Source organism: Trachypithecus francoisi, unplaced genomic scaffold (genome assembly GCF_009764315.1).
Source record: "Trachypithecus francoisi isolate TF-2019V2 unplaced genomic scaffold, Tfra_2.0 Lachesis_group7, whole genome shotgun sequence".
Lineage (NCBI taxonomy): Eukaryota > Metazoa > Chordata > Mammalia > Primates > Cercopithecidae > Trachypithecus > Trachypithecus francoisi.
This window is the reverse complement of record NW_022681472.1, coordinates 98,185,978-98,208,626: the sequence shown is the minus strand read 5'-3', so window position 1 is coordinate 98,208,626 and position 22,649 is coordinate 98,185,978. Positions and strand designations below refer to the sequence as shown.

Below are 22,649 nucleotides of genomic sequence, written 5' to 3'. Positions count from 1 at the left end.
CAGGCCCCTCCTCCCGCTGACCCCTTCCAGGTCCTCTTGCTCAGTTACAGTGGGCCCTTCTTGGGTGGCAGTAATGATTTGTGTGCTTCAGACAGGAATCACTACCTCAGGGACCCAGGAGGAGGACACAGGTCCTGGACCTGCCTTGACCTCAGGGACCTGGGAGGACCTGGCTATTCACATCAGCTGCCAGGGGTGGGAATCTTGGGCCTCCATGGTGACCACCGGCCCCTCCTGCGGGACAGTGCCCCTGGGATCCTGACACACACAGCACAGTTTCTGGCCAGCCGGGGAAATCCAGGGTCGGGCGCTGAGTGGCTGAGACCCTGGTCGATTTCCTCCCATTGTCCCAGAGAAATGAACAAACGCACCTCCATTGGGTGTCTGTTCTTGTTTTCTCTCTCCAGCCCAAAGAGCCCTCTGGGCTGCGCACAGCACCTGACTGCAGACGGTGGCCTGGGCTGGGTTCCTCTGTCAGGAGGCCACCACCTGCTTGCCAGGGGGAAGCCGGCAGCGCTGCAATCCCAGGCATGGATGGCTCAGGGTTGCTGCCCCGAGCTTTTGCGTGGGAGCCCCCTGCTCCTCCCACAGGCCACTCACTGAACTCCAGCCTGTCTGTCCTGCCCCAGCCCAGCTTTTGTGCCTTCTGCACCAGCGGGTCCAGACAGACACCCTCCATTCCCAAGTCCTAGAGAGCCCTGGGTGCTGCCCCAGCCTGAGCGTGCTCCTTCCTGCACCCGCTTTCTTTCCTCCATGCCCCCGGACCTCCTTCTGCTGTGGGAGGCCGAACTCACTTGACCTGCTGAGCTTGGGGCAGGAGAAAGGGCAGAGCGCTGGGGAGGGGCTCCCTCGGAGGCCAGGCAAGCTGCTGGCTCAGGGGATGACGCCTCCTCCCCGACCATCCCCCGGGCTGTACCACAGAAGACCCCAGAACCCTCCAAACCTGGGGAGCTCTGCCTTTTCCCCCATGGGGCAGCCACACGCAGAGCAGGAAGCTGGGGGACATCTGTATTTATTTGAGGCACCACAGCAGCAGGAGGGCTCCAACGTAGGGGTGGGCTGGGGCAGGACTGGCTGGATTTGGGGCGGGGCCTAGACCTGGAAGCGGCAAAAATCCCAGCTCCCAAAGGCTGCCCTTGATGCGCATGCGGCTGTGCCAGGGCAGGGGGCTACAGGAGACTGAGGCTCTCCAGGCTGCTGGCACCCCTCCCTCCCCAAACACGGCCCCCAGAAGCCGCCACGTGCTCCCACATGCACTGCACACCCACGTACACAGCTAGGCACACATCCCTACTGACACAGCCTCCCTGGGGGCTGTCAGCGTGTCCATGGGACTTGGTCCTGACGAAGGACCCTAAGACTCCAGGGAACCCTCGTCCCTTCCACAGTCCCCCAAGGAAGGTCACATCATCGACCCCAGAAGTAAGGGCAGCTGGCCCCACTTGGGGCAGAGGCAGGGGCTGGGGCAGGTGGAGGTGCAGGGGGTGGGCCTGACCTGGGACCAAGGGCACAGATCAGGCATGTGAGAAGTCAGGGCCTCCCACACCCTGTGGGATTCAGAAAGGGCTGGGCTTTCCTTCCTGAGCTGGGGGATCGGGGGACAGGGTCTGGGTGGTCAGGGGCCGAACCGCAGTAGGGCCGGCAGCAGGCTCAGCAGCAGCCCGGCGCCCAGCAGGGTAGCACTTGCCCGCAGCCCGCCGTCGGCTGCACTGAAATTGCACAGGAAGCTCTGGCAGCAGCTGATGCCCATGGAAGCCACACCAACATTGATGCCTTCTGGGATGGGGCAGGCCGGGGAACAGGTCTTGCTCAGGCTGTGGCCAAATGTCACGAGATTCCCTGCATGGGAAATGAGGCTGTCAGGGGAGAGACAGATGGCTGCAGGCAGACAGCCATGGCCTCTGCTGAGCCCCGGCCTGGGCCAGGGAGATGGCCAGGGGAGGATGGCGTGGTCTGAGGCCTGGCACTCACCAATGCCGGCACTAGTAGACACGGTCACGCAGTAGTTGTCCCGGTCGGAGCAGATGGTCGGCTTCAGGCAGTACAGATTGCTCTTCTGGTTCAGGCAGGAGAAGCACATCAGCGAGCTGGCTGTGGAAGGAGGACACACCTGTCTCAGGGAAGCCTCCAGTGTCCCTCCCAGGCCTGACCCCAGTGGACATTTACTGAGAAATGACTGTATAGCAACCCCTGGGCTGGAGGCAGAACGAGGACAGTGACACCCTACCCTGGCCGTCAAGCCGCTCAAGTGGCACCCAAACACACAGTGAGACAGTGGCCAGGCCGGGTGAGCCCTCTGCTGGGAGCGGCCTGGAAGGACCCCTGGGGAGTCGAGCAGGGCACAGCTGGACAAAGTTCTGGGGTCCCCGAGGACACCTCACCTCGCTCCACACCCAGAAGCGCAGCCAGCAGCACCGGCAAGAAGATCTTCATTCTGGAGAGGATGGCCGTCCTGTCTGGAAGCCACAAACCAAAGCAGCCCGTCCTGCTCTGGAGAGACACAGCTGGTTAGGGGCCGGGTGGTGCCTCGCTCCTCTCCAGGACCATGCACCCCCACTTTGCAGATGAGGACACAGACAGCAAAGAGGGGCAGGGACCTGCCAGCACACAAGAACTTCCCTGCTTCTCTCCTGACCTGCCCCTCACTCAGTGCAGGCATGCTCTAGGCTATACCCCGCCTGAAACCTGGCATGGGCGCTGTGGAGTCAAGAGGAGGAAACTCACCAGCCTTCTCAGAATCACAGAAAAGGAGGCAGAGTGAGTGGCCTCTGCCACTAGTCCTGGGGTGTGGGAATGGTGACCAGTAATACTATTAGCTAGTCTGGGGCTGGGTACAGTGGCTCACGCCTATAATCTCCACGCTATGTGAGGCCAAGGCAAGAGGATCACATGAGGCCAGGGGGTTGAGACCAGCCTGGGCAACATAGTGAGACCTCCTGTTTGTACAAAAAATACAAAAATTAGCTGGGCGTGGTATGTGCCTGTGGTCAGCTCCTTGGGAGGCTGAGGTGGGATGATCTGTTGAGCCAGGGAGTTCAAGGCTGCAGTGAACTGTGATCATGCCACTGTACTGCAGCCTGGGCAACAGAGTGAGACCGTCTCAAAAAAAAGAGAGATCTATATACACATTTATATGTGTGTGTCTGTGCATATTAGCTAATCTATATCTAGAACTTTCCTTGGGACAGCTCAGTGTCTTGAGCCCAGGCATCTCCCCTGACATGGAGACCCGGGGCCGCCTGGGGCATGGCCCAGGGGAAAGCACTCCCCATTCCTGATGTTACTCAGTTCTGAGGACAGCAGCCCACTAAGTATCTGCTACTCCTCATTCTGTGGCTGGGAAATGGGCTCCGAGAGACGAGGCTGCGTGCCACCGGTCCCACCAGCAGGAAGGGGCCAGATGGGTCCGTGTACTGCTCCTTGGCCTCTGCACAGGACCCTCTGTTGGGCAGGGGCCCATGGCACTGTTGGAGAAAGAATCTGGAACACGCCCTGCTGGGGTCGTGATTCTCTATTTTGTGAGTGCATCGTGTTGGAGGGGGAGGCTGCTGCCTTCTGCCAGGGACAGCCGTGGGCAGAGGAGGGGGAGGGACATCTCGGGCCTGGGGAGCTAGTGCTGGGCACTGGGGGTGAGGATGCCTCAGAGAAAAGATCTGGAGAGGGGCCCAGAGAGGCCCTAAGGGGAGAACAGCAGGCCAGGACCCTGAGACCTGGGCTGACATCCTGGGGTTGGGAGTGGGAGCCCCAGATGGCCAAAACCAGTGCCAAGTCCAGCTGGGGCCTGTCCCCGCCTCCAGGGAGGAGCCCGAGGAGGAAGGATCTCCAATTCCTTATCCCCCCACCCCCGAAAAGTGAGGTTCTGGTGTGGGGGTCCCTGACCTGTCTCTGAGGAAGTCCTGGCATACAGGGCCACAAACAGGTCCAGTTGGTGCCGCCATCTGCCCACTGGGCGGCACCCAACCCGCCGGGCCACCAGGCTGAGCTAAGGCACCAGTGGGAGCAGAAGGCAATTAGGAAGGCCAGGTGGGCTATGGAGCCCAGAGGGAGCCGGCAGGCCGTAGGGGGCGCCCGTGGGGTCCAGGCTGCAGGCTCGTCCCCAGGCTCAAGGAAGCTGGCCCCTGGGAGCCAGGTATCTAGGGGCTGCCCAGCCAGCAAGAGGCGGGAGCCTCTCCCGTGGGAATGGGGAGGGGCCCGGCGGTCCACTCCGGGAGGCTGGGCTCCTTGGACCTCACCGCAAGCACCACTGGTGCCAGAACAAGAAGCGGGGGCGGGTTCCAGTGCTCCGGGGTGATACGCAGGGGGGCGGTCAATCCTCCCTTTCCGGCCAGGAGCTCTGCAAGGTCCCGTGCCCCCTCCCCTAGTCAGCAAAGCTGTCACTCCCGGCCCACGCTGGGGAGCCAGGAGCGTCTGGAGTTGGGTGATGGGCTCCAGTGGCTGCGCAGCCCTGGGCCGGCCGGGAGGCTCCTGGCGGCAGTCTCCGCCCGCTCCCGCCCCAGATCTTTGGAAACATTCGGGGAGGCCTGGGCGGGGGGATGGGAGGAGAGGCTCAGCTCTCGCGGGACCAACCCACCGGCAGCCCCAGCCCCTCTCCTGCGCCTCCCCGTGCGCCCCTCTTGCTCTCTCCCACCGTCTCCAGCCCCGGCCTCCGCAGGGCGCCTTCCGCCGCGCGTGGCTGGGCCGGGGCCGCGTGCACCGCAGCCGAGGCCGCCGGGTCTGAGCGCGTGCGCGCAGGTGGCGGGGGCGTCCCGGTCGCGGCCCCGCGGACTCACCGCTCGGCGGACGCAGGTACCAGCAGCCTCGCCGAGCTCCCCGAACCTCGCGCGCTCTGAACCGCTGCTGGACCGCAGACTCCCAGGCAGCCCGCGCGGCCCCGGGGCGGGGGCAGGGGCGGGGCGCGGGAGGGGCCTCCGGGGGGCGGAGTCGGCGAGCCCGCGGTGGGGGTCCCCTCGCCGCCCAGGCCTGCCCCAGCTCCTTGGGACAGATGGGGAGGCTGAGGACCAGAAGGGGGCTGAGACCACCCGCCAATTTCCCCAGCGAGGTGGCGCCTGAGCCACGGCCAGGCCCGGCCTCCTTCCACCCGGCCCTGCTGTGCGTGCCGCGGGTGCTGACCTGGCGAGGGGGGACAGAGGACCAGGCCGGGGTGAAGGTCGCTGACACCTGGACTTGTGGCCAGTCCTCGTTGTGATCGGAGTGGGAGGCCCACGGGTGAGCAGACGTGTTTTGGGTGTGAGCACGGAGGAGGGGTGCCTCGGAGAGTGTCGGGGAGCAGTGTTGGGGGTCTCGCCTGCGGAGTGGAGCGGGGCAGGGGAGGAAGCAGGCACCCCTGTAGCCTGGGCTTCCTGAGGTCATCTTGTCCCTGCTTCCCGCTCCAGGCTGGGCTGTGCCTTGGCCATCCCCCAGGCGGGGGTGGGGAGACCGGCAAGGGTTGGGAGGTGGGAGGTTGTGGGTTCTGGCTTCTGCCAGGACACTGGGGCTCTGCCATCGGTGGGTGCCTTTCCTCCCGCCAGGCCCTCTCCGAGGGTTTGTGGGCGCTGGGGCTCTGCCACTGGCCTATTCTCCAGTTGACAGTGAGTTTCCTTTCTGGGTGACAGGGCGAGCGCCAGGGAGGGGCCTTCTGAACCCCACACGGAAGTAGGGGGAGGATGTGGGGAAATGCGAGGGTCGGCAGGTGGCCGTGTGGCCAGGAGGGGGCTGGGGCGGAGAGACACCTGTAACACCCATCTCAAATCTAGGGGTGCATTCAGTGTGGCTGTGTATGTGTTTTGCATGAGTGAGTGTGTGTGGTGCGTGTGTATGGAGGCTGAGGCTGAGGCTATGTGTGTCACGAGATGTCCTGGCTGTGGTATGATGGCACCGTGGGTGGGGCTTCCACAGCTTTGGGGGCGATGCCCCAGCTGACCCTGGGGACTGGAGGCTCCAGTAGGCTGTGGCCCGGGGGAGTCCAGGCCTCTGGGTCTTAACTGGGGCAGAGGCAGGATGTCTTCCCCTCTAGAATGCTGGCGGTGAGGGCAGGGGGTTCTCTCTGCGCAGCCAGCACCTGGGGCCATCCGTGCCACCGTAGGGGCTCAGTAAGAGTTGTGGGACGAGAGCATGGGGGGGTTTGCCTCCTTCAAGACAGTACCCTCTGATTCAGAAAACAAGCTGCATTAGGAAGAGGGCGGTTTGGAAAAGACTCTCAAACCATTTATCCTGTCTCTCACTCAACACGCCACAGGAGACATCAACACAGAAGACTCCCAAGACTGCTGGGGCCAAATGTGGGGGGTGGGAGTCTCCCCGCCACCCAGCCAGCCGCCAGTTCTGCAGCAGACACCAGCTGGGTGTCCTCCAACAGCATTCCAACACTGGACCTGGAGACAGCGTCACCACAGGGTGAGCGCTCAGCCCCAAGACACCTCCACACACACACACACACACACACGCACACCAGCTGCGAGGGCCGGCCTCTGGAACTTCTTGCCGACTGGCCCGACGTTGAGGTTCCCACTGTCAGAGGAACCCCTGCTCACCAGGCCTCTGGTTTAGTGAAACATGAGGAGAGTGGCTCCATCTTGAAGTAAGTAGGAGGCACTCACAAGGCACCTATAAGGTTAATGCTTATGGTCTAAAAATAGCCACGTCGCAAGCTGGCCACCAATTATAATTACAGAATATTTATGGCCATATGGGGCATCTCCCAGCAAGCCCGCAGACTGTCCAGATAACCCGAGAGTGCAGGCCACTTTACTCAGAGATAATGTCAATGAGCAGCCTGAGGTTGGAGGATGAATGGTCACTGATGGCACCCACAGCCCCGGTCTTTAGTGAGGGTCTTTAGTGAGCGCGTCTGCACATTCCAGAGTAATTGCAGCTCCTTACAGTTTCTTCTAAGCAGAGGCACTCACAGAGGACCCACCCTCCTTCCCCTGCTTTCTGAGCACGCCCCACTCTAGAACGGAGTCATTTCACATAAACCTGCGTCTCTCACTGTGCTCTGTGGTTCACCAAAATTCTTTCCTGCACAGCATCCAAGAACCCCTCTTGGGGTCTGGACTGGGACCCTCTTTCCCAGCAATATTGTAGCCCCTCCCCGTTTTGCATTCCATTGATTTGCAAGAGTGGCCCCGGGAAGTCAGGGAAATGCATTTGCAGTTAATTATAAAGGGATACACTTGAGGCACCGGCCACGGTCTCGGGGAAGGGGTGAGGAGCTTCCATGCCGCCCACGTGGCCCCTCCAGGAACCTCTATGTGCTCAGCATTCCTACCCCCAGGGTGTGGGACGAATCCTCTCTGAATGATCCTCTTGGGGCCCACGATCAGAAAGGAGGGGGAGGACTGGAGTTCTGCCTTGGGGCAGGTGAAAAGAGAGCAGGAGACGTCACAGCCATTCCATTTCTACCCATAACCGAAACAAGGGCCACGGAGTCCCCAGTCAGGAACCGGGCCGAACGCCAACTCTACCCATGCATCTACCTCCTTACAGAGCAGCCCTCCTCCTCACACGGCACTCCCTCCTCCTCAATATGGAACTCCCTCCTCCTCACAGGCCACTCCCTCCTCCTCACAGGCCACTCCCTCCTCCTCACAGGCCACTCCCTCCTCCTCACACGCCACTCCCTCCTCCTCACACAGGACTCCCTCCTCCTCACAGGCCACTCCCTCCTCCTCACACAGGACTCCCTCCTTCTCACAGGCCACTCCCTCCTCCTCACAGGCCACTCCCTCCTCCTCACAGGCCACTCCCTCCTCCTCACACGCCACTCCCTCCTCCTCACAGGCCCCTCCCTCTCCTCACAGGCCACTCCCTCCTCTCACACAGGACTCCCTCCTCCTCACACGGCACTCCCTCCTCCTCACACGACTCCCTCCTCCTCACAGGCCACTCCCTCCTCCTCACAGGCACTCCCTCCTCCTCACAGGCCACTCCCTCCTCCTCACACGCCACTCCCTCCTCCTCACACGGCACTCCCTCCTCCTCACACGCCACTCCCTCCTCCTCACACGGCACTCCCTCCTCCTCACACGGCACTCCCTCCTCCTCACACAGGACTCCCTCCTCCTCACACGGCACTCCCTCCTCCTCACACAGGACTCCCTCCTCCTCACACGGCACTCCCTCCTCCTCACACGGCACTCCCTCCTCCTCACACGGCACTCCCTCCTCCTCACACAGGACTCCCTCCTCCTCACACGGCACTCCCTCCTCCTCACACAGGACCCCTCCTCCTCCACAGGACTCCCTCCTCCTCACACGGACTCCCTCCTCCTCACACGGCACCCTCCCTCCTCCTCACACGGCACTCCTCCTCCTCACACGGACTCCCTCCTCCTCACACGCACTCCCTCCTCCTACACAGGACCCTCCCTCCTCACACAGGACTCCCTCCTCCTCACACGGCACTCCCTCCTCCTCACACAGGACTCCCTCCTCCTCCACAGGACTCCCTCCTCACACGGCACTCCCTCCTCCCACACAGGACTTCCCTCCTCCTCACACGGCCACTCCTCTCCTCACACGGCACTCCCTCCTCCTCACACGGCACTCCCTCCTCCTCACAGGCCACTCCCTCCTCCTCACAGGCCACTCCCTCCTCCTCACACGCCACTCCCCTCCTCCTCCTCGTCAGGACCTCCCTCCTCCTCACACGGCACTCCCTCCTCCTCAACGCACTCCCTCCTCCTCGCAACACTGCCCTCACTCCTCCTCACAGACCACTCCCTCCTCCTCACACAGGCCACTACCTCCTCCTCACACGGCACTCCCTCCTCCTCACAGGCCACTCCCTCCTCCTCGCACGCCACTCCCTCCTCCTCGCACAGCACTCCCTCTTCCTCGCACGCCACTCCCTCCTCCTCACACCTGAGATCTGCCCGTGGCCATGGGCCTCATCCTGCCCTGACCTTTCTCTGGTCACTATTCAGGGTCCTGTGGGGGAGGGCCCCTGATTCTTGGCCTCCCACATCCAGCCCCTGCCGCCGCTGCCTGTGTCTCTTGGAAGACAGGACTGTCGAGCTGACCAGGAGGCCTGACGGGGAGTGCAGATGGCAGGACAGGGCAGGCTGGGGCAGGACAGGGCAGGCTGGGCTGGGACCTGCCTGCTGGCTCTGGAAGGAGGTAGGCTGTCTCCCAGCCTTGGCTCAGTGTGGGGAGAGCAGGCTGACTCTCTGACTGGGCTGCCATGAGCTTGCTGCCTGACCTCCCTGAGTCCAGGCTTCCCGTTCCAACGTGCAGCTGCCAGTACTCTCTGGCCTGGTTCCTGCCTCTCCAGGGCACAGTCCAAAGCGCTCCCGGGGGTGTCAGCATCTGCTCCCACCACTGGGGCCTCAGGCTCTTCCTCTAACTTGCACTGCCACCTTGACCCTGGCTCAACCCTGAAACCGAACTTGCTCCAGGCCTCCCTGAGTCGCTGCTTGTCCTCTCCTCTTGGGAAATCTTCCCTGACCCCAGGGGAGGCCCCTCCCACAGAGTGACTGAGACAGGTCTCAACCAGTTCAGAGGTTTACTTTGCCAAGGTTGAAGCCATGCCTGGGAAAAAGAGACAGAAGCCACAGTAGGGTGTGCAGCCCACTCCTTTTCCAAAGAGGTTTTGGGGCTTCAATATTTAAGAAAGAAGTGGCCGGAGGGGATGGAGGAAAGAAAAAAGGGAGGGTCATATTCCTGTGAGGCTGTGATCTGTATCCACTGCTCTCCAGGTTGCAGGTAAAAGGGGGGGGGCCGAGGAATGGTTGATTTGTGTTTGTTTTTTGTTTTTTGTTTTTGTTTTTTGAGATAGAGTCTCACTCTGTTGTCCAGGCTGGAGTGCAGTGGCACGATCTCAACTCACCACAACCTCCGCCTCCCGGGTTCAAGCGATTCTCCTGCTTCAGCCTCCTGAGTAGCTGGGAATAAAGGCGCCCGCCACCACGCCCGGCTAATTTCTGTATTTTTGTAGAGATGGGGTTTCACCATGTTGGCCGGGCTGGACTCGATGTCTTGACCTTGTGATCCACACTGTTCTTCACTGTGGTTGTACTAATTTATATTCCTTCCAACGTGTACAAGGGATCCCTTTTCTCCACATCCTCACCAGCATTTGTTATTGTCTGTCTTTTGAATAAAAGCCATTTTAACTAGAGTGAGATGAGATCTCATTGTAATTTTGATTTGCATTTCTCTGATCATCAGTGGTGTTGAGCAACTTTTCATATACCTGTTTGCCATTTATATCCCCCCCTTCCCCTCCCCCTTTTCCTCCCCCTCCTCCTTCTCCTTCTCCTTCCTCTCCTCCTTCTCCTTCTTCTTCCTCTCCTCCTTCTCCTTCTTCTTCCTCTCCTCCTTCTCCTTCTTCTTCCTCTCCTCCTTCTCCTTCTTCTTCCTCTCCTCCTTCTCCTTCTCCTTCTTCTTCTACTTCTGACAGGGTCTTGCTCTGTTGCCCAGGCTGACGTGATCACATCACATCTTGCTGTAGCCTTGCCCTCCTGGGCTCAAGTGATCCTCCTACCTCAGCCTCCCAAGTAGCCAGATCACGGGCACACTATGCCCAGCTAAGTTTTGTATTTTTTGTAGTGACAGGATTTTGCCACGTTTCCCAGGCTGGTCTTGAACTCCTGAGCTCGAGCAATCTCTCTGCCTCAGCCTCGAAAAGTGCTGGGATTACAGGTGTGAGCCACTGTGCCCAGCCATGCCATTTGCATGTCTTCTTTTGAGAAATTTCTATTCAAATCTTTCACTCATTTTTAAATTGGATTATTAGATTTTTTTCCTGTAGAGATGTTTGAGCTCCTTACATATTTTGGTTATTAATCTTTTGTCTGATGGACGGTTTGTAAATAGTTTTCTCCCTTTCTGTGGGTTATTTCTTCACAGTGCTGATCGTTTCCTTTGCTGTGCAGAAAGTTTAAAACTTGGTGTAATTCCATTTGTCCATTTTTGCTTTAATTGCCTATTCTTATGGGGGTATTTGCCATGTTGGCCAGGCTGGTCTCGAATTCCTGACGTCAGGTGATCCACCCGCCTTGGCCTCCCAAAGTGCTGGGATTACAGGTGTGAGCCACCTCGCCTGGTTGATTTGTTGTTCGTTTATATTTTCAGGTGAGGGAGGCCGCCTGGGGAGACACGTGGCCTTCTCTCTTGTAGCTGTCTGTTTAAGAACAAAAGGCAAGGCAGGTTCTTTTCTTGTTTTTGTTTTTGTGTGACTCAGTTTCCAAGCTTCGCTTTTTCCTTCGGCATAGTGAGTTTGGGGACCCAGATCTTATTTTACTTTCTGTCACCCCCACTTGGTTTTGGGCTCCATGGCAGCTGGACCCGGCTTCTGCGTGGTGCGTGCCTCTGAATGGAAATGCTTGTGGGTGGTGCTGTGTGTGTTTGAACACGTGGAGGGGGATCTCTGAGGGAGTCGCTGACGGAAGTCCAGCAAGCCTCACTCAGAGAAGCCTCCTTATTTGTGTGGTCACATTTGGTGAGCCCTGAAGGAATTGTTAGTGGAAGCTCAACAGGCCTGATTGGGGATGACGGTCCGCTCGTCCATCTGGCCCGAAGACCACCCATTGAATTCCTGGTCAGAGGTCATCCCTCCCCACCTTGCGTGCATCAAACAAAGACGCCAGGGACCAAAGGGGACAAGTCTGAGCCTTGTGAGGTCGATGTTGACTGTGGCGCGAGGTGACCTGTGTCTGTTTCATTGTGTGTATTTTGCGACAGCTGGGATGGAAAAATGTTAATTTTACCGGTTCCCCATGCAGCTCACTGGGCAGCATCTTGCAAAATTGAGAGGTTTTTTTCCCCCCTGTGATTCCATGAAGTGGAAAAAGGTGATTTTCCTTTGTGATGCAGCTTTGCCCTATAGCTGTGGCTGGTGCTGTGAGCAAGGGCACCAGGGCGACCTTGGGAAAGGGAACCCAAAAACCTGGCATACCAGCAACAGGGTAAGAATGTCTTACCCGGCCGGGCGCGGCGGCTCAGCCTGTCATCCCAGCACTTTGGGAGGCCGAGGCGGGTGGATCACGAGGTCAGGAGTTCGAGACCAGCCTGGCCAACATGGTGAAACCCCGTCTCTACTAAAAATACAAAATAAATAAATACATAAATAAATAAATTAGCCAGGTGTGGTGGCGGGCGGCTGTAATCCCAGCTACTTGGGAGATTGAGGCAGGAGAATTGCTGGAACCTGGGAGGCGGAGGTTGCCGTGAGCTGAGATCATGAGATCACATTGTACCCCAGCCTGAGCAACAAGACTGAAACTCCCCCTCAAAAAAAATAATAATAGTAATTCCTTGCCAGCCAGGCTTCTGGGCCCCCTCTCTCTGTGCATCCTGGTTGAGTGAATGGTAAAAATCACTGTTTATTAATGAGGAAAAGGATTTGTGAGGCTAGTCTGAGGCTGCAGCACATCTGGAGTACCTTGTGCTGTGAATTTGTCTTTCTCTGTTGCTCTGTCATGAAGAGGGTACCACAGGATAAACAGGAGCCTAGGAGCCCTGGAAGCCCACTGCTCAACCTGCTCCCACGGGCTGGTCAGCGACAAACTTTGCTGCGGGTTCCTGGAGCCAAAACTGAAGGAAGTTTCCCTCTCCTCTTGGTTTATGTCCTTGGAAGCCTGACTTTGTGACCGTGTGCAGGAATTCTCTCCTGGTCTCCACCATCCGGAGGGCAGGAATTTTCAAGTTCGTGTCAGGCGGCGGGTCCAAGAGGACCAGGAGTCAGAAATGAGTTGCCTTGCTCTTCCCCTGAGTGTGTTGACCCTCGCAAGAGTTTTATCTTAAAAGGTTTCGTCCGGCCGGGCGCGGTGGCTCAAGCCTGTAATCCCAGCACTTTGGGAGGCCGAGACAGGCGGATCACGAGGTCAGGAGATCGAGACCATCCTGGCTAACACGGTGAAACCCCATCTCTACTAAAAAATACAAAGAACTAGCCGGGTGAGGTGGCGGCGCCTGTAGTCCCAGCTACTCGGGAGGCTGAGGCAGGAGAATGGCGTGAACCCGGGAGGCGGAGCTTGCAGTGAGCTGAGATCCGTCCACTGCACTCCAGCCTGGGCGAGACAGCGAGACTCCATCTCAAAAAAAAAAAAAAAAAAAAAGGTTTCGTCCCTACGGGGCTTTTACTGTCTATCGCTTTCTTCTTTTTTTTTTTGAGACAGAGTCTCGCTCTGTCGCCCAGGCTGGAGTGCAGTGGCGCGATCTCGGCTCACTGCAAGCTCCACCTCCCGGGTTCATGGCGTTTTCCTGCCTTAGGCCCCCCAGTAGCTGGGACTACAGGCGCCCGCCTCCTCGCCCGGTGAGTTTTTTGCATTGTTTTTTAGTAGAGACAGGGTTTCACCGTGTTAGACAGGATGGTCTTGATCTCCTGACCTCGAGATCCGCCCGCCTTGGCCTCCCAAAGGGCTGGGATTACAGGCTTGAGCCACCGCGCCCGGCCGTCTATCGCTTTCTTAAGCCCATTTCTCAGAGTGAATTCTTGGGGATCATGGAGATGCCTGCTTTACTCCCTTTCTGGAAATACCTTTTGCTAATATGGTAAAAACCTGGAAAATTGCCATCTGGACTTCGGCTAGCTTTTTGGATTGAGTTGCAGTTGGAACTGACTCCTGGGAAAGACACCAGCAGTCACCTTGTGCTGGAGGTCAGCTAGCTAAAGCTTCGGTGGTTCTTCGCAATAGCAGCCTGGGTTCAGTTCCTGGCTGTGGGAGTGAGTCCTTCATGGTCTAATACTTGCTGGACTTTTGCTGCTTATTGATTATTTCCCCCTCCATGGACAGCTTCTGATTTTCTGTCTTGAACTACATTTGGGGAGATTCTAGACCTTGTAAAAAATCACTTATTATCTCTTTGGAGACACTCTGTGTATCTTTGTGGTTAAGTCATCCTCTTAGTTAAGGCTCACTGATTTATCTTTAGTAAAACAATTCCAAAGCCGGAAATATTGGCCCTTTGTCCTGGCTGAAATCTGGTAATAAAAGATTTATTGTTATTATTATTTTTATTTTTGAGACGGAATTTTGCTCCTGTTGCCCAGGCTGGAGGGCAGTGGTGCGATCTCAGCTCACTGCAGCCTCCGCCTCCCGCGTTCAAGCGGTTCTCCTGCCTCAGCCTCCCGAGTAGCTGGGATTACAGGCGCCTGCCACCACACCCAGCTAATTTTATATTTTTAGTGGAGGCGGGGTTTCACCATGTTGGCCAGGCTGGTCTCGAACTCGTGGCCTCATGTGATCCACCCACCTCAGCCTCCCAAAGTGCTGGGATTACAGGTGTGAGCCTCCACGCCCAGCAAGATTTTAAAAGGATTTTTCTTTTGAGAGCTCTGTAGTTAGAAATTGACTTCATTAAAGCCGGTATTTGGGCAGACATTGTTTTAAAGCCCCTGCTCTTCCTCTAAACACTTCTCAGTCAAGGGAATTCTGTCTTGATTCTTCGTTTCTGTCTGTCTGTGTATTTAATGTCTGGCGTGTGGTCTTTCTATAAAAGAGCTCTAATTGCTGGGCTCGGTGGCTCACTCCTGTAATCCCAGGACTTTGGGAGGCTGAAGTGGGTGGATCACCTGAGGTCAGGAGTTCAAGACCAGCCTGACCAACATGGAGAAACCCCGTCTCTACTAAAAATACAAAATTAGCTGGGCATGGTGGTGCATGGCTGTAATCCCAGTGACTCAGGAACCTGAGGCAGGAGAATTGCTTGTACCTGGTAGGCTGAGGTTGTAGTGAGCCAAGATCACGCCATTGCACTCGAGCCTGGGCAACAAGAGTGAAACTCTATCTCACACACACAAAAAAACTCTAATTAACTGGATTAAAGAAAAATAGGCTAAAAGTTGGAAGACAGCCAGCAATGTAGCCAGGTGAAACAGCTGCCATCGAGGGGCGCAGACAACTGGTGTGTTTCCAGCAGATCTTCAGAGGGAGGGCACCAGAGTGGACTGCGGGGCACCCAGAGTGGACTGCAGGGCACCAGAGTGGACTGCAGGAGGACACAGAAGCTAGACTGAAGCGGGAGGAAGCTGGGAACCGTGTGCAGGGCCACTGCACACTGGGACTCGTTACTGGTCCCCAAGACTCTGGGAGAATGGGTGAGTTGAACTGGCAAGGAGGAGCCTGCTCTCGCTACGGGCCTCTGGAATCCTGGCAGGAGGAGATTAACCACCATGGACACTTGAGGTGGCAGAGACAGCTGCCTAGAGAAGGTGTAGGGGCAGCTGCCAGCTGAGGCGGAGCCGGGAGGGTTTGGTGCAGGAGCGTCTGTAGTGGACTGCCATCCCCGAGGCTCGAATTCCTCCCATAGGAGATTTTAGCCCTAGGGGAACTGTTGTATATGATCTTTGCAGGGCAGTCTTGCCCATCAGATGGGGCCAGTCTGACCCGAGCATGCCTTGGTCTGCTGGCCTCTCCCAGGGCCCCAGCCTGGCCACACCTGCTTGCAGGGCAACTCTGGGTGCCCTGGAGGCCGGCAGCATAGTTTCTGCACTGGTGGACCATGCCTGACTGGTGGAGAGCTCCAGCAGGGCAGCCCCCACATCCCTGTGCCAGCCTACCCACTGCCTCCCACCCTGCAGCTTCTCCAGGGCCCACCGTCACCCCCCATGTTGCTTTTGCCCGTGCATTTCTGTGCAGGTGGGTTTTGCTCTCCTTACCCACCAGTGTACCTGTGTGTTTGCACCCTGCCCTGCCATTGCTGTGGCAGGAGTATGGTTTGCCCCACGCCCCCTGCTGACTGCCATTGCAGTTGGAGCCTTGGCAGACACAGAGCCAGCCAGCCCCACCTCCCTTGCACCCCACTCTTGCACCAACACTGTTGTGGGAGTGAAACTAGGCACTGGGAACAGGGACCACCCCTGCGTGTGGGGCACAAAGAATGCCACAGGCCTGGGCCTGCCAGCGCCCCACCTCCATCCCAACACCACCACCAGCATGGCTGTCGCCAGCAGGGGGCCCTGCCTCCCAGGTGCTTGCTTCTGCCACTGCAGTGAACACCTGCACAGAGGCAGGCACCCCAGCACCTGCTAGCACCCTGCCACAGTTGATGAACGTGCACCCTGTGCTGCTGCCACCACGACTGCTGGCACATGCAAACAAGAATGGATCCTGCTGCCACTGCACTGCAAAATGCATTGGCTAGTACCACCTATCAGAGTGTAGTGACCAGTAGTCCAGGAGCACCTCGATCTCTCCAGGAGCCAGAGAACAAAGTTGGTGCCTGATACAAGTCCCCCAGAGTTAGAGCACACAGTCTAGGAGTTGTGAACTGAGCCTTGGCCCCCTAAAATCTTCCAGAAACAAAGCCAGTCAGCTGAATCCAACTTATACTACAATGAGATCCTCAAGGTCATCAAACAGGATAAAAGAAAAAAAAATCATCCAATGGTTAGCAATTCAAAGAGCAGAGGAACATCAGCCCAAAAGATAAGAAAGAACCAGTGCAAGAACCCAGACAACACAAGCCAGAGTGACCTGCCCCACCTCTCCAGCAAGGGTTCTGAACCAGGCTGAGATGGGTGAAATGACAGAAATAGGATTCAGAATATAGATAGGAACCAAGATCGTTGAGGTGCAGGGGTATGTGAAAACCCAATCCAAGGATGACAGGACTCACAATAAAATGATGCAGGAGCTGACAGACAAAATAGCCAGTATAGAAAATAACGTAACTGACCTGATAGAACCGAAAACCACACTATAAGCATTTCATAATGCAATCAGAAGTATTAATAGAATGTACCAAGTGGAGGAAAGAATCTCAGTGCTTGAAGACTAGCTTTCTGAAATAAGACAGTCAGACAACAATGGAGAAAAAAGAACTTTGAAAAGGAATGAACAAAATCTCCAGGAAATATGGGATTCTGTAATCCAAATCTATGACTCATTGGTGTCCCTGAAAGAGATGGGGACAGTGTAAGCAACTTGGAAGACAGATTTCAGGATATCATCCATGAAAACTTCCCCAACCTAGCAAGAGAGGCTGCCGTCCAAACCCAGGGAACACAGAGTAGGATACTCCATGAGAAGATCATCCCCAAGATACATAATCATGAAATTCTTCAAGGTCAACATGAAAGAAAAAATGTTAAAGGCAGCCAGAGAGAAAGGCCAGGTCACCTACAAAGGAACACCTGTCAGACTAACAGCAGACCTCTCAGTAGAAACCCTACAAGCCAGAAGAGATTGGGGGCCAATATTCAACATTCCTAAAGAAATTCCATCCTAGAATTTCATATCTGGCCAAACTAAGCTTCACAAGTGAAGGAGAAATAAGATCCTTTTCAGACAAGTAAATGCTGAGGGAATTTGTTGCCACCAGACCTGCCTCACAAGAGCTCCTGAAGGAAGCACTAAATATGGAAAAGAAAGACTGTTATCAGCCACTACAAAAACATACCAAAGTACACAGACCAGTTACACTATAAAGCAACCACACAAACAAATCTGCATAATAATCAGCTAACATGATGACAGGAGCAAATCCACATATATCAATACTAACCTTGCATGTAAATGGGCTAAATGCCCCAATTAAAAGGCACAAAGTTGCATGCTGGATAAAGAACCAAGAGCCATTGGTATGTCTTCAAGAGATCCATTTCACATGCAGTGACGTCCGTAGGCTCAAAAGGATGGAGAAAACTCTACCAAACAAATGGAAAACAGCAAATCCGGGGTTGCAATCCTAACTTCAGACACAACAGACATTAAGCCAACAAAGATCAAAAAAGACAGAGGGGCATTACATAATGGTAAAGGGTTCAATTCAACAAGAAGACCTAAGTATCCTAAATATATATGCACCCAACACAGGAGCACCCACATTTATAAAGCAAGTTCTTAAAGACCTTCAAAGAGACTTAGACTCACGTACAATAATAGTGGGAAACTTTATTATTTTATTTTTATTTATTTATTTATTTTTGAGACAGAGTCTCACTTTGTTGCCCAGGCTGGAGTGCAGTGGCACGATCTCGGCTCACTGCAAGCTCCGCCTCCCAGGTTCACGCCATTCTCCTGCCTCAGCCTCCCGAGTAGCTGGGATGACAGGTGCCCACCACCACGCCTAGCTAATTTTTTGTATTTTTTTTTTTTTTAGTAGAGATAGGGTTTCACTGTGTTAGCCAGGATGGTCTCAATCTCCTGACCTTGTGATCCACCTGCCTTGGCCTCCCAAAGTGCTGGGATTACAGGCTTGAGCCACCACGCCCGGCCTAATAGTGGGAGACTTTAACACCCCACTGACAGTATTAGACAGATCATCAAGGCAGAAAATTAACAAAAAAATTCAGGAGCTGAACTCAGCACTGGAACAAATGGACCTGATAGACATCTACAGAACTCTCCACCCCAAAACAACAGAATATGCATTCTTCTCATTGCCACATGACACATACTCTAAAATAGATCACGTGATTGGAAAAAAAAACACTCCTCAGCAAATACAAAAGAACTGAAATCATAACAACCAATTTCTCAGACTACAGCATGATCAAATTAGAAATCAAGACTAAGAAATTCACTCAAAACCATGCAATTACATGGAATTTGAATAACCTGCTCCTGAATGACTTTTGTGTAGATAATGAAATTAAGTCAGAAATCAAGAAGTTCTTTTAAACTAATAAGAACAAAGATACAACATACCAGAATCTCTGGGACACAGCTAAGACAGTGTTAAGGGGAAATTTATAGCGCTAAAGGCCCACATCAAAAAGTTAGAAATATCCCAGTTTAACAACCGAACATCACAAGTAAAAGAACTGGAGAACCAAGAGAAAACCAACCCCCAAGCTAGCAGAAGACAAGAAGTAACCAAAATCAGGGCAGCACTGAAGGGGACTGAGACACGAAGACCATTCAAAAGATCCACAAATCCAGGAGCTGGTTTGTTTGGAAAAGTTAATGCAATAGATAGACCACTAACTAGACTAATACAGAAGAAAAGCGAAGATCCAAATAAACACAGAGATGACAAAGGAGATATTACCAGTGACCCCACAGAAATATAAATAACCATCAGAGAATATTATGAACACCTGTATGCACATAAACTAGAAAATCCAGAAAAAATGGGTAAATTCCTGGACATATACACCCTCTCAAGACTGAGCCAGGGCCAGGTGTGGTGGCTCATGCCTGTAATCCCAGCACTTTGGGAGGCCAAGGTGGGTGGATCACTTGAGATCAGGAGTTTGAGACCAGCGTAGCCAACATGGTGAAACCCCATCTCTACTAAAATATAAAAGTTAGCTGTGCATGGTGGTGCATGCCTGTAATCCCAGCTGCTTGGAAGGCTGAGGCAGGAGAATTGCTTGAACCTGGGAGGCGGAGGGTGCAGTAAGCCGAGATTGCACCACTGCACTCCAACCTGGGTGACAGAGCAAAACTCTCTCAAAAACAAACAAATGAAAAACAAAAAACTGAGCCAGGAAGAAAGTGAATCCCTGATCAGACCCATAATGAGCTCCGAAATTGAATCAGTAATGAATAGCATACCAGTCATAAAAAACCCAGAACCAGATGGATTCTCAGCTGAAGTATGTCAGATGTACAAAGAAGAACTGGTACCATTGTTGCTGAAATGATTCCAAAAAAATTGAGGAGGAGAGACTCCTCTCTAACTCATTCTATGAAGCCAGCATCATCCTGATACCAAAACCTGGCAGAGACACAGCAACAACAACAAAAACTTCAGGCCAATGTCCTTGATGAACATCGATACAAAAACCCTCAACAAAATACTGGCAAGTGGAATCTAGCAGCACATCAACAAGCTTATCCACCGTGATCAAGTAGGCTTTATCCCTGGGATGCAAGGTTGGTTCAACATACACAAATCAACACATGTGATTCATCACACAAACAGAACTAATGACAAAAACCATACGATTATCTCAATAGAGTCAGAAAAAGCTTTTTATAAAATTCAATACCCCTTCATGTTAAAAACTCTCAATAAACTAGGTATTGAAGGAACATACCTCAAAATAATAAGAGACATCTCTGACAAACCCACAGCCAACATCATACTGAATGGCCAAAAGCTGGAAGCATTGCCCTTGAAAACCAGCATGAGATAGGAATTCTTTCTCTCACCATTCCTGTTCAACATAATATTGGAAGTCCCAGCCAGAGCAATTGGGCAAGAGAAAGAAATAAAAGGCATCTTGTCCAGGCACGATGGCTCACTCCTGTAATCCCAGCACTTTGGGAGGCTGAGGCAGGTGGATTGCTTTGAGCTCAGGAGTTTGAGATCAGCCTGGGTAACACAGTGAGACCTTGTCTCTACAAACAAACAAACAACAAACAAACAAATTAGCTGGGATAGTGGCTTGTATGTGTAGTCCCAGCTCCCCAGGAGGCTGAACCAGGAGGATCACTTGAGCCTAGGAAGTGGAGGTTGCCATGAGCTGAGATTGCACCACTGCACTCCAGCCTGGGTGACAGAGTGAGACCCTGTCTAAAAAAAAAAAAAAAAAAATAAAAATGCATCCAGATAGGAAGAGAGGAAGCCAGACTATCCCTGTTTGCAGAAAACATGGTCTCAGGATACAAAATAAGTTTACAGAAATCACTAGCATCCTATACACCAACAAGAGTCAAGCTGTGAGGCAAATCAGGAATGCAATCCCTTTCACAATTGCCACAAAAGAATAAAATACCTAGGACTACAGCTAATCAGCAAGGTGAAAGATCTCTACAAGGAGAATTACAAAACACTGCTCAAAGAAATCAGAGATGACACAAATGGAACAACATTCTGTGCTCATGGATAGGAAGAATCAATATTGTTAAAACGGCCATATCACCCAAAGCAAAACTACTGATAACATTTTTCACAGAACTAGAAAAAACTATTTTAAAATTCATATGGAACCGAAAATGAGCCCAAATAGCCAAGGCAATCCTTAGAAAAGAACAAAGCTGGAGGAATTTGTTTGAAGCTACCCAGCTTCAAACTATGCTACAGGACTACAGTAACCAAAGCAGCATGGTATTGGTACAAAAACAGACATATAGACCAAAGGAACAGAATAGAGAGCCCAGAAATAAGGCCACACACATACAACTATCTGATCTTCAACAAAGGCAATAATAACAAGCAATGGGGAAAGAACTACCTATTCAGTCAGTGGCGTTAGGATAACTTGCTAGCCGTATATGCAGAAGGATGAAATTGGCCCCCTATCTTTTACCACATACAAAAATTAACTCAAGATGGATTGAAGACTTAAATGTAAAACCCCAAACTATAAAAACTCTGCAAGACAACCTAGGCAATACCATCCTGGACATAGGAAATGACAAAGATTTCATGATGAAGACACCAAAAGCAATAGCAACAAAAGCAAAAATTAACAAATGGGACCTAATTAAACTAAACAACTTCTGCATAGCAAAATAAACTATCAGCAGAGTAAACAGACAACTTACAGAATGGGAGAAAGGTTTTGCAAACTATGCATTTGACAAAGGTCTAATATCCAGCAGCCATAAGGAACTTAAACAACTTTACAGGAAAAAAACAACCCCATGAAAAAGTGGGCAAAGGACATGAACAGACACTTTTCAAAATAAGGCATACTTGTGGCCAACAAGCATATTTAAATAAGCTCAACATCACTGATCATTACAGCAATGCAAATCAAAACCACGATGAAATGCCATCTCACACTAGTCAGAATGGCCATTATTAAAAAGTCAAAAAACGGCCAGGCGCGGTGGCTCACGCCTGTAATCCTAGCACTTTGGGAGGCCAAGGTGGGCAGATCATGAGGTCAGGAGTTCAAGACCAGCCTGGCCAGCATGGAGAAACCCTGTCTCTACTAAAAATACAAAAATTAGTCGGGCATGGTGGTGCACGCCTGTAGTCCCAGCTACTCGGGAGGCTGAGGCAAGAGAATTGCTTTAACCCAGGAGGCGGAGGTTGCAGTGAGCCGAGATCATGCCACTGCACTCCAGCCTGGGCCACAAGAGCGAAACTCTGTCTCAAAAAAAAAAAAAAAAAAAAGGCCAAAAAATATCAGATGCTGACAAGACAAGGTAGTAGAGAAAAAGGAATGTTTATACATTGTTGGTGGGAATGTAAATTAGTTCAACCACTGTAGAAAACAGTTGGCAATTCCTGAAAGACTTAAAAACAGAAATAGTATTTGACTCAGCAATCCCATTGCCAAGTATATACCTAAAGGAATGTAAATTATTCTGTCATAAAGATACATAAATGTGTATGTTCACTGCAGCACTATTTACAATAGCAAGGACATGGAATCAACCCTCATGCCCATTAATAGTAGACTGGATAAAGAAAATATGGTACACATACACCATGGAATATTATGCAGCCATAAAAAAGAATGAGATAGGCCGGGCGCGGTGGCTCAAGCCTGTAATCCCAGCACTTTGGGAGGCCGAGACGGGCGGATCACGAGGTCAGGAGATCGAGACCATCCTGGCTAACACGGTGAAACCCCATCTCTACTAAAAATACAAAAACTAGCCGGCGAAGTGGCGGGCGCCTGTAGTCCCATCTACTCGGGAGGCTGAGGCAGGAGAATGGCGTGAACCCGGGAGGCGGAGCTTGCAGTGAGCTGAGATCCGGCCACTGCACTCCAGTCCGGGCGACAGAGCGAGACTCCGCCTCAAAAAAAAAAAAAAAAAAAAAAAAAAAAAGAATGAGATAATATCCTTTGCAGGAACATGGATGGAGCTAGAGGCCAT

At 53.3% G+C, this 22,649-nt stretch overlaps 2 protein-coding genes across 11 annotated transcripts in view; one reads left to right on the top strand and one right to left on the bottom strand.

Annotated features, from left to right (window-relative positions):
- Positions 1–995: 995 nt before the first annotated feature.
- On the bottom strand, positions 996–4,896 carry LY6E (lymphocyte antigen 6 family member E). Of its 3 annotated transcripts, none has more exons than XM_033203233.1 (4): positions 2,725–2,749; positions 2,382–2,490; positions 1,972–2,091; positions 996–1,839 (listed from the first exon to the last, which is right to left on the bottom strand). In XM_033203233.1, the coding sequence occupies exons 2-4, from the start codon at positions 2,431–2,433 to the stop codon at positions 1,616–1,618; spliced, it is 396 nt and encodes a 131-aa protein (XP_033059124.1). In that variant the 5' UTR covers positions 2,434–2,490; positions 2,725–2,749; the 3' UTR covers positions 996–1,615. The 3 variants fall into 3 exon arrangements, with proteins under 3 accessions (XP_033059124.1, XP_033059121.1, XP_033059122.1); XM_033203230.1 differs by lacking the exon at positions 2,725–2,749 and adding an exon at positions 4,770–4,896 and having other exon boundaries at positions 997–1,839; positions 2,382–2,485; XM_033203231.1 differs by lacking the exon at positions 2,725–2,749 and adding an exon at positions 4,770–4,895 and having other exon boundaries at positions 997–1,839.
- LOC117079425 (translation initiation factor IF-2-like) overlaps positions 3,838–22,649 on the top strand; it is a 39,214-nt gene continuing 20,402 nt past the window's right edge. For 2 of the 8 annotated variants that reach the window (XR_004435432.1, XR_004435431.1), the window contains exons 1-2: positions 5,071–5,205; positions 6,215–6,372. Coding sequence is in view for 1 of the 8 variants with exons in the window: in XM_033203234.1 (XP_033059125.1) it covers positions 4,180–5,049 (870 nt within the window). In the remaining 7 variants the exon portion in view is untranslated. Of the gene's footprint in view, positions 5,206–6,214; positions 6,972–9,754; positions 9,834–22,649 lie in introns of those variants that run through there. The other 6 variants (XR_004435429.1, XR_004435428.1, XR_004435430.1 and 3 more) reach the window with 6 other exon arrangements.

Coding starts and splice junctions, on each gene's coding strand:
- LY6E (XM_033203230.1), bottom strand. CDS start 2,433: ATGAAGATCTTCTTGCCGGTGCTGCTGGCTGCGCTTCTGGGTGTGGAG. Junction 2,092..2,381: donor GCTTCTGGGTGTGGAGCGAG/GTGAGGTGTCCT, acceptor CTCCTTCCACAG/CCAGCTCGCTGATGTGCTTC. Junction 1,840..1,971: donor GTCTACTAGTGCCGGCATTG/GTGAGTGCCAGG, acceptor TTTCCCATGCAG/GGAATCTCGTGACATTTGGC.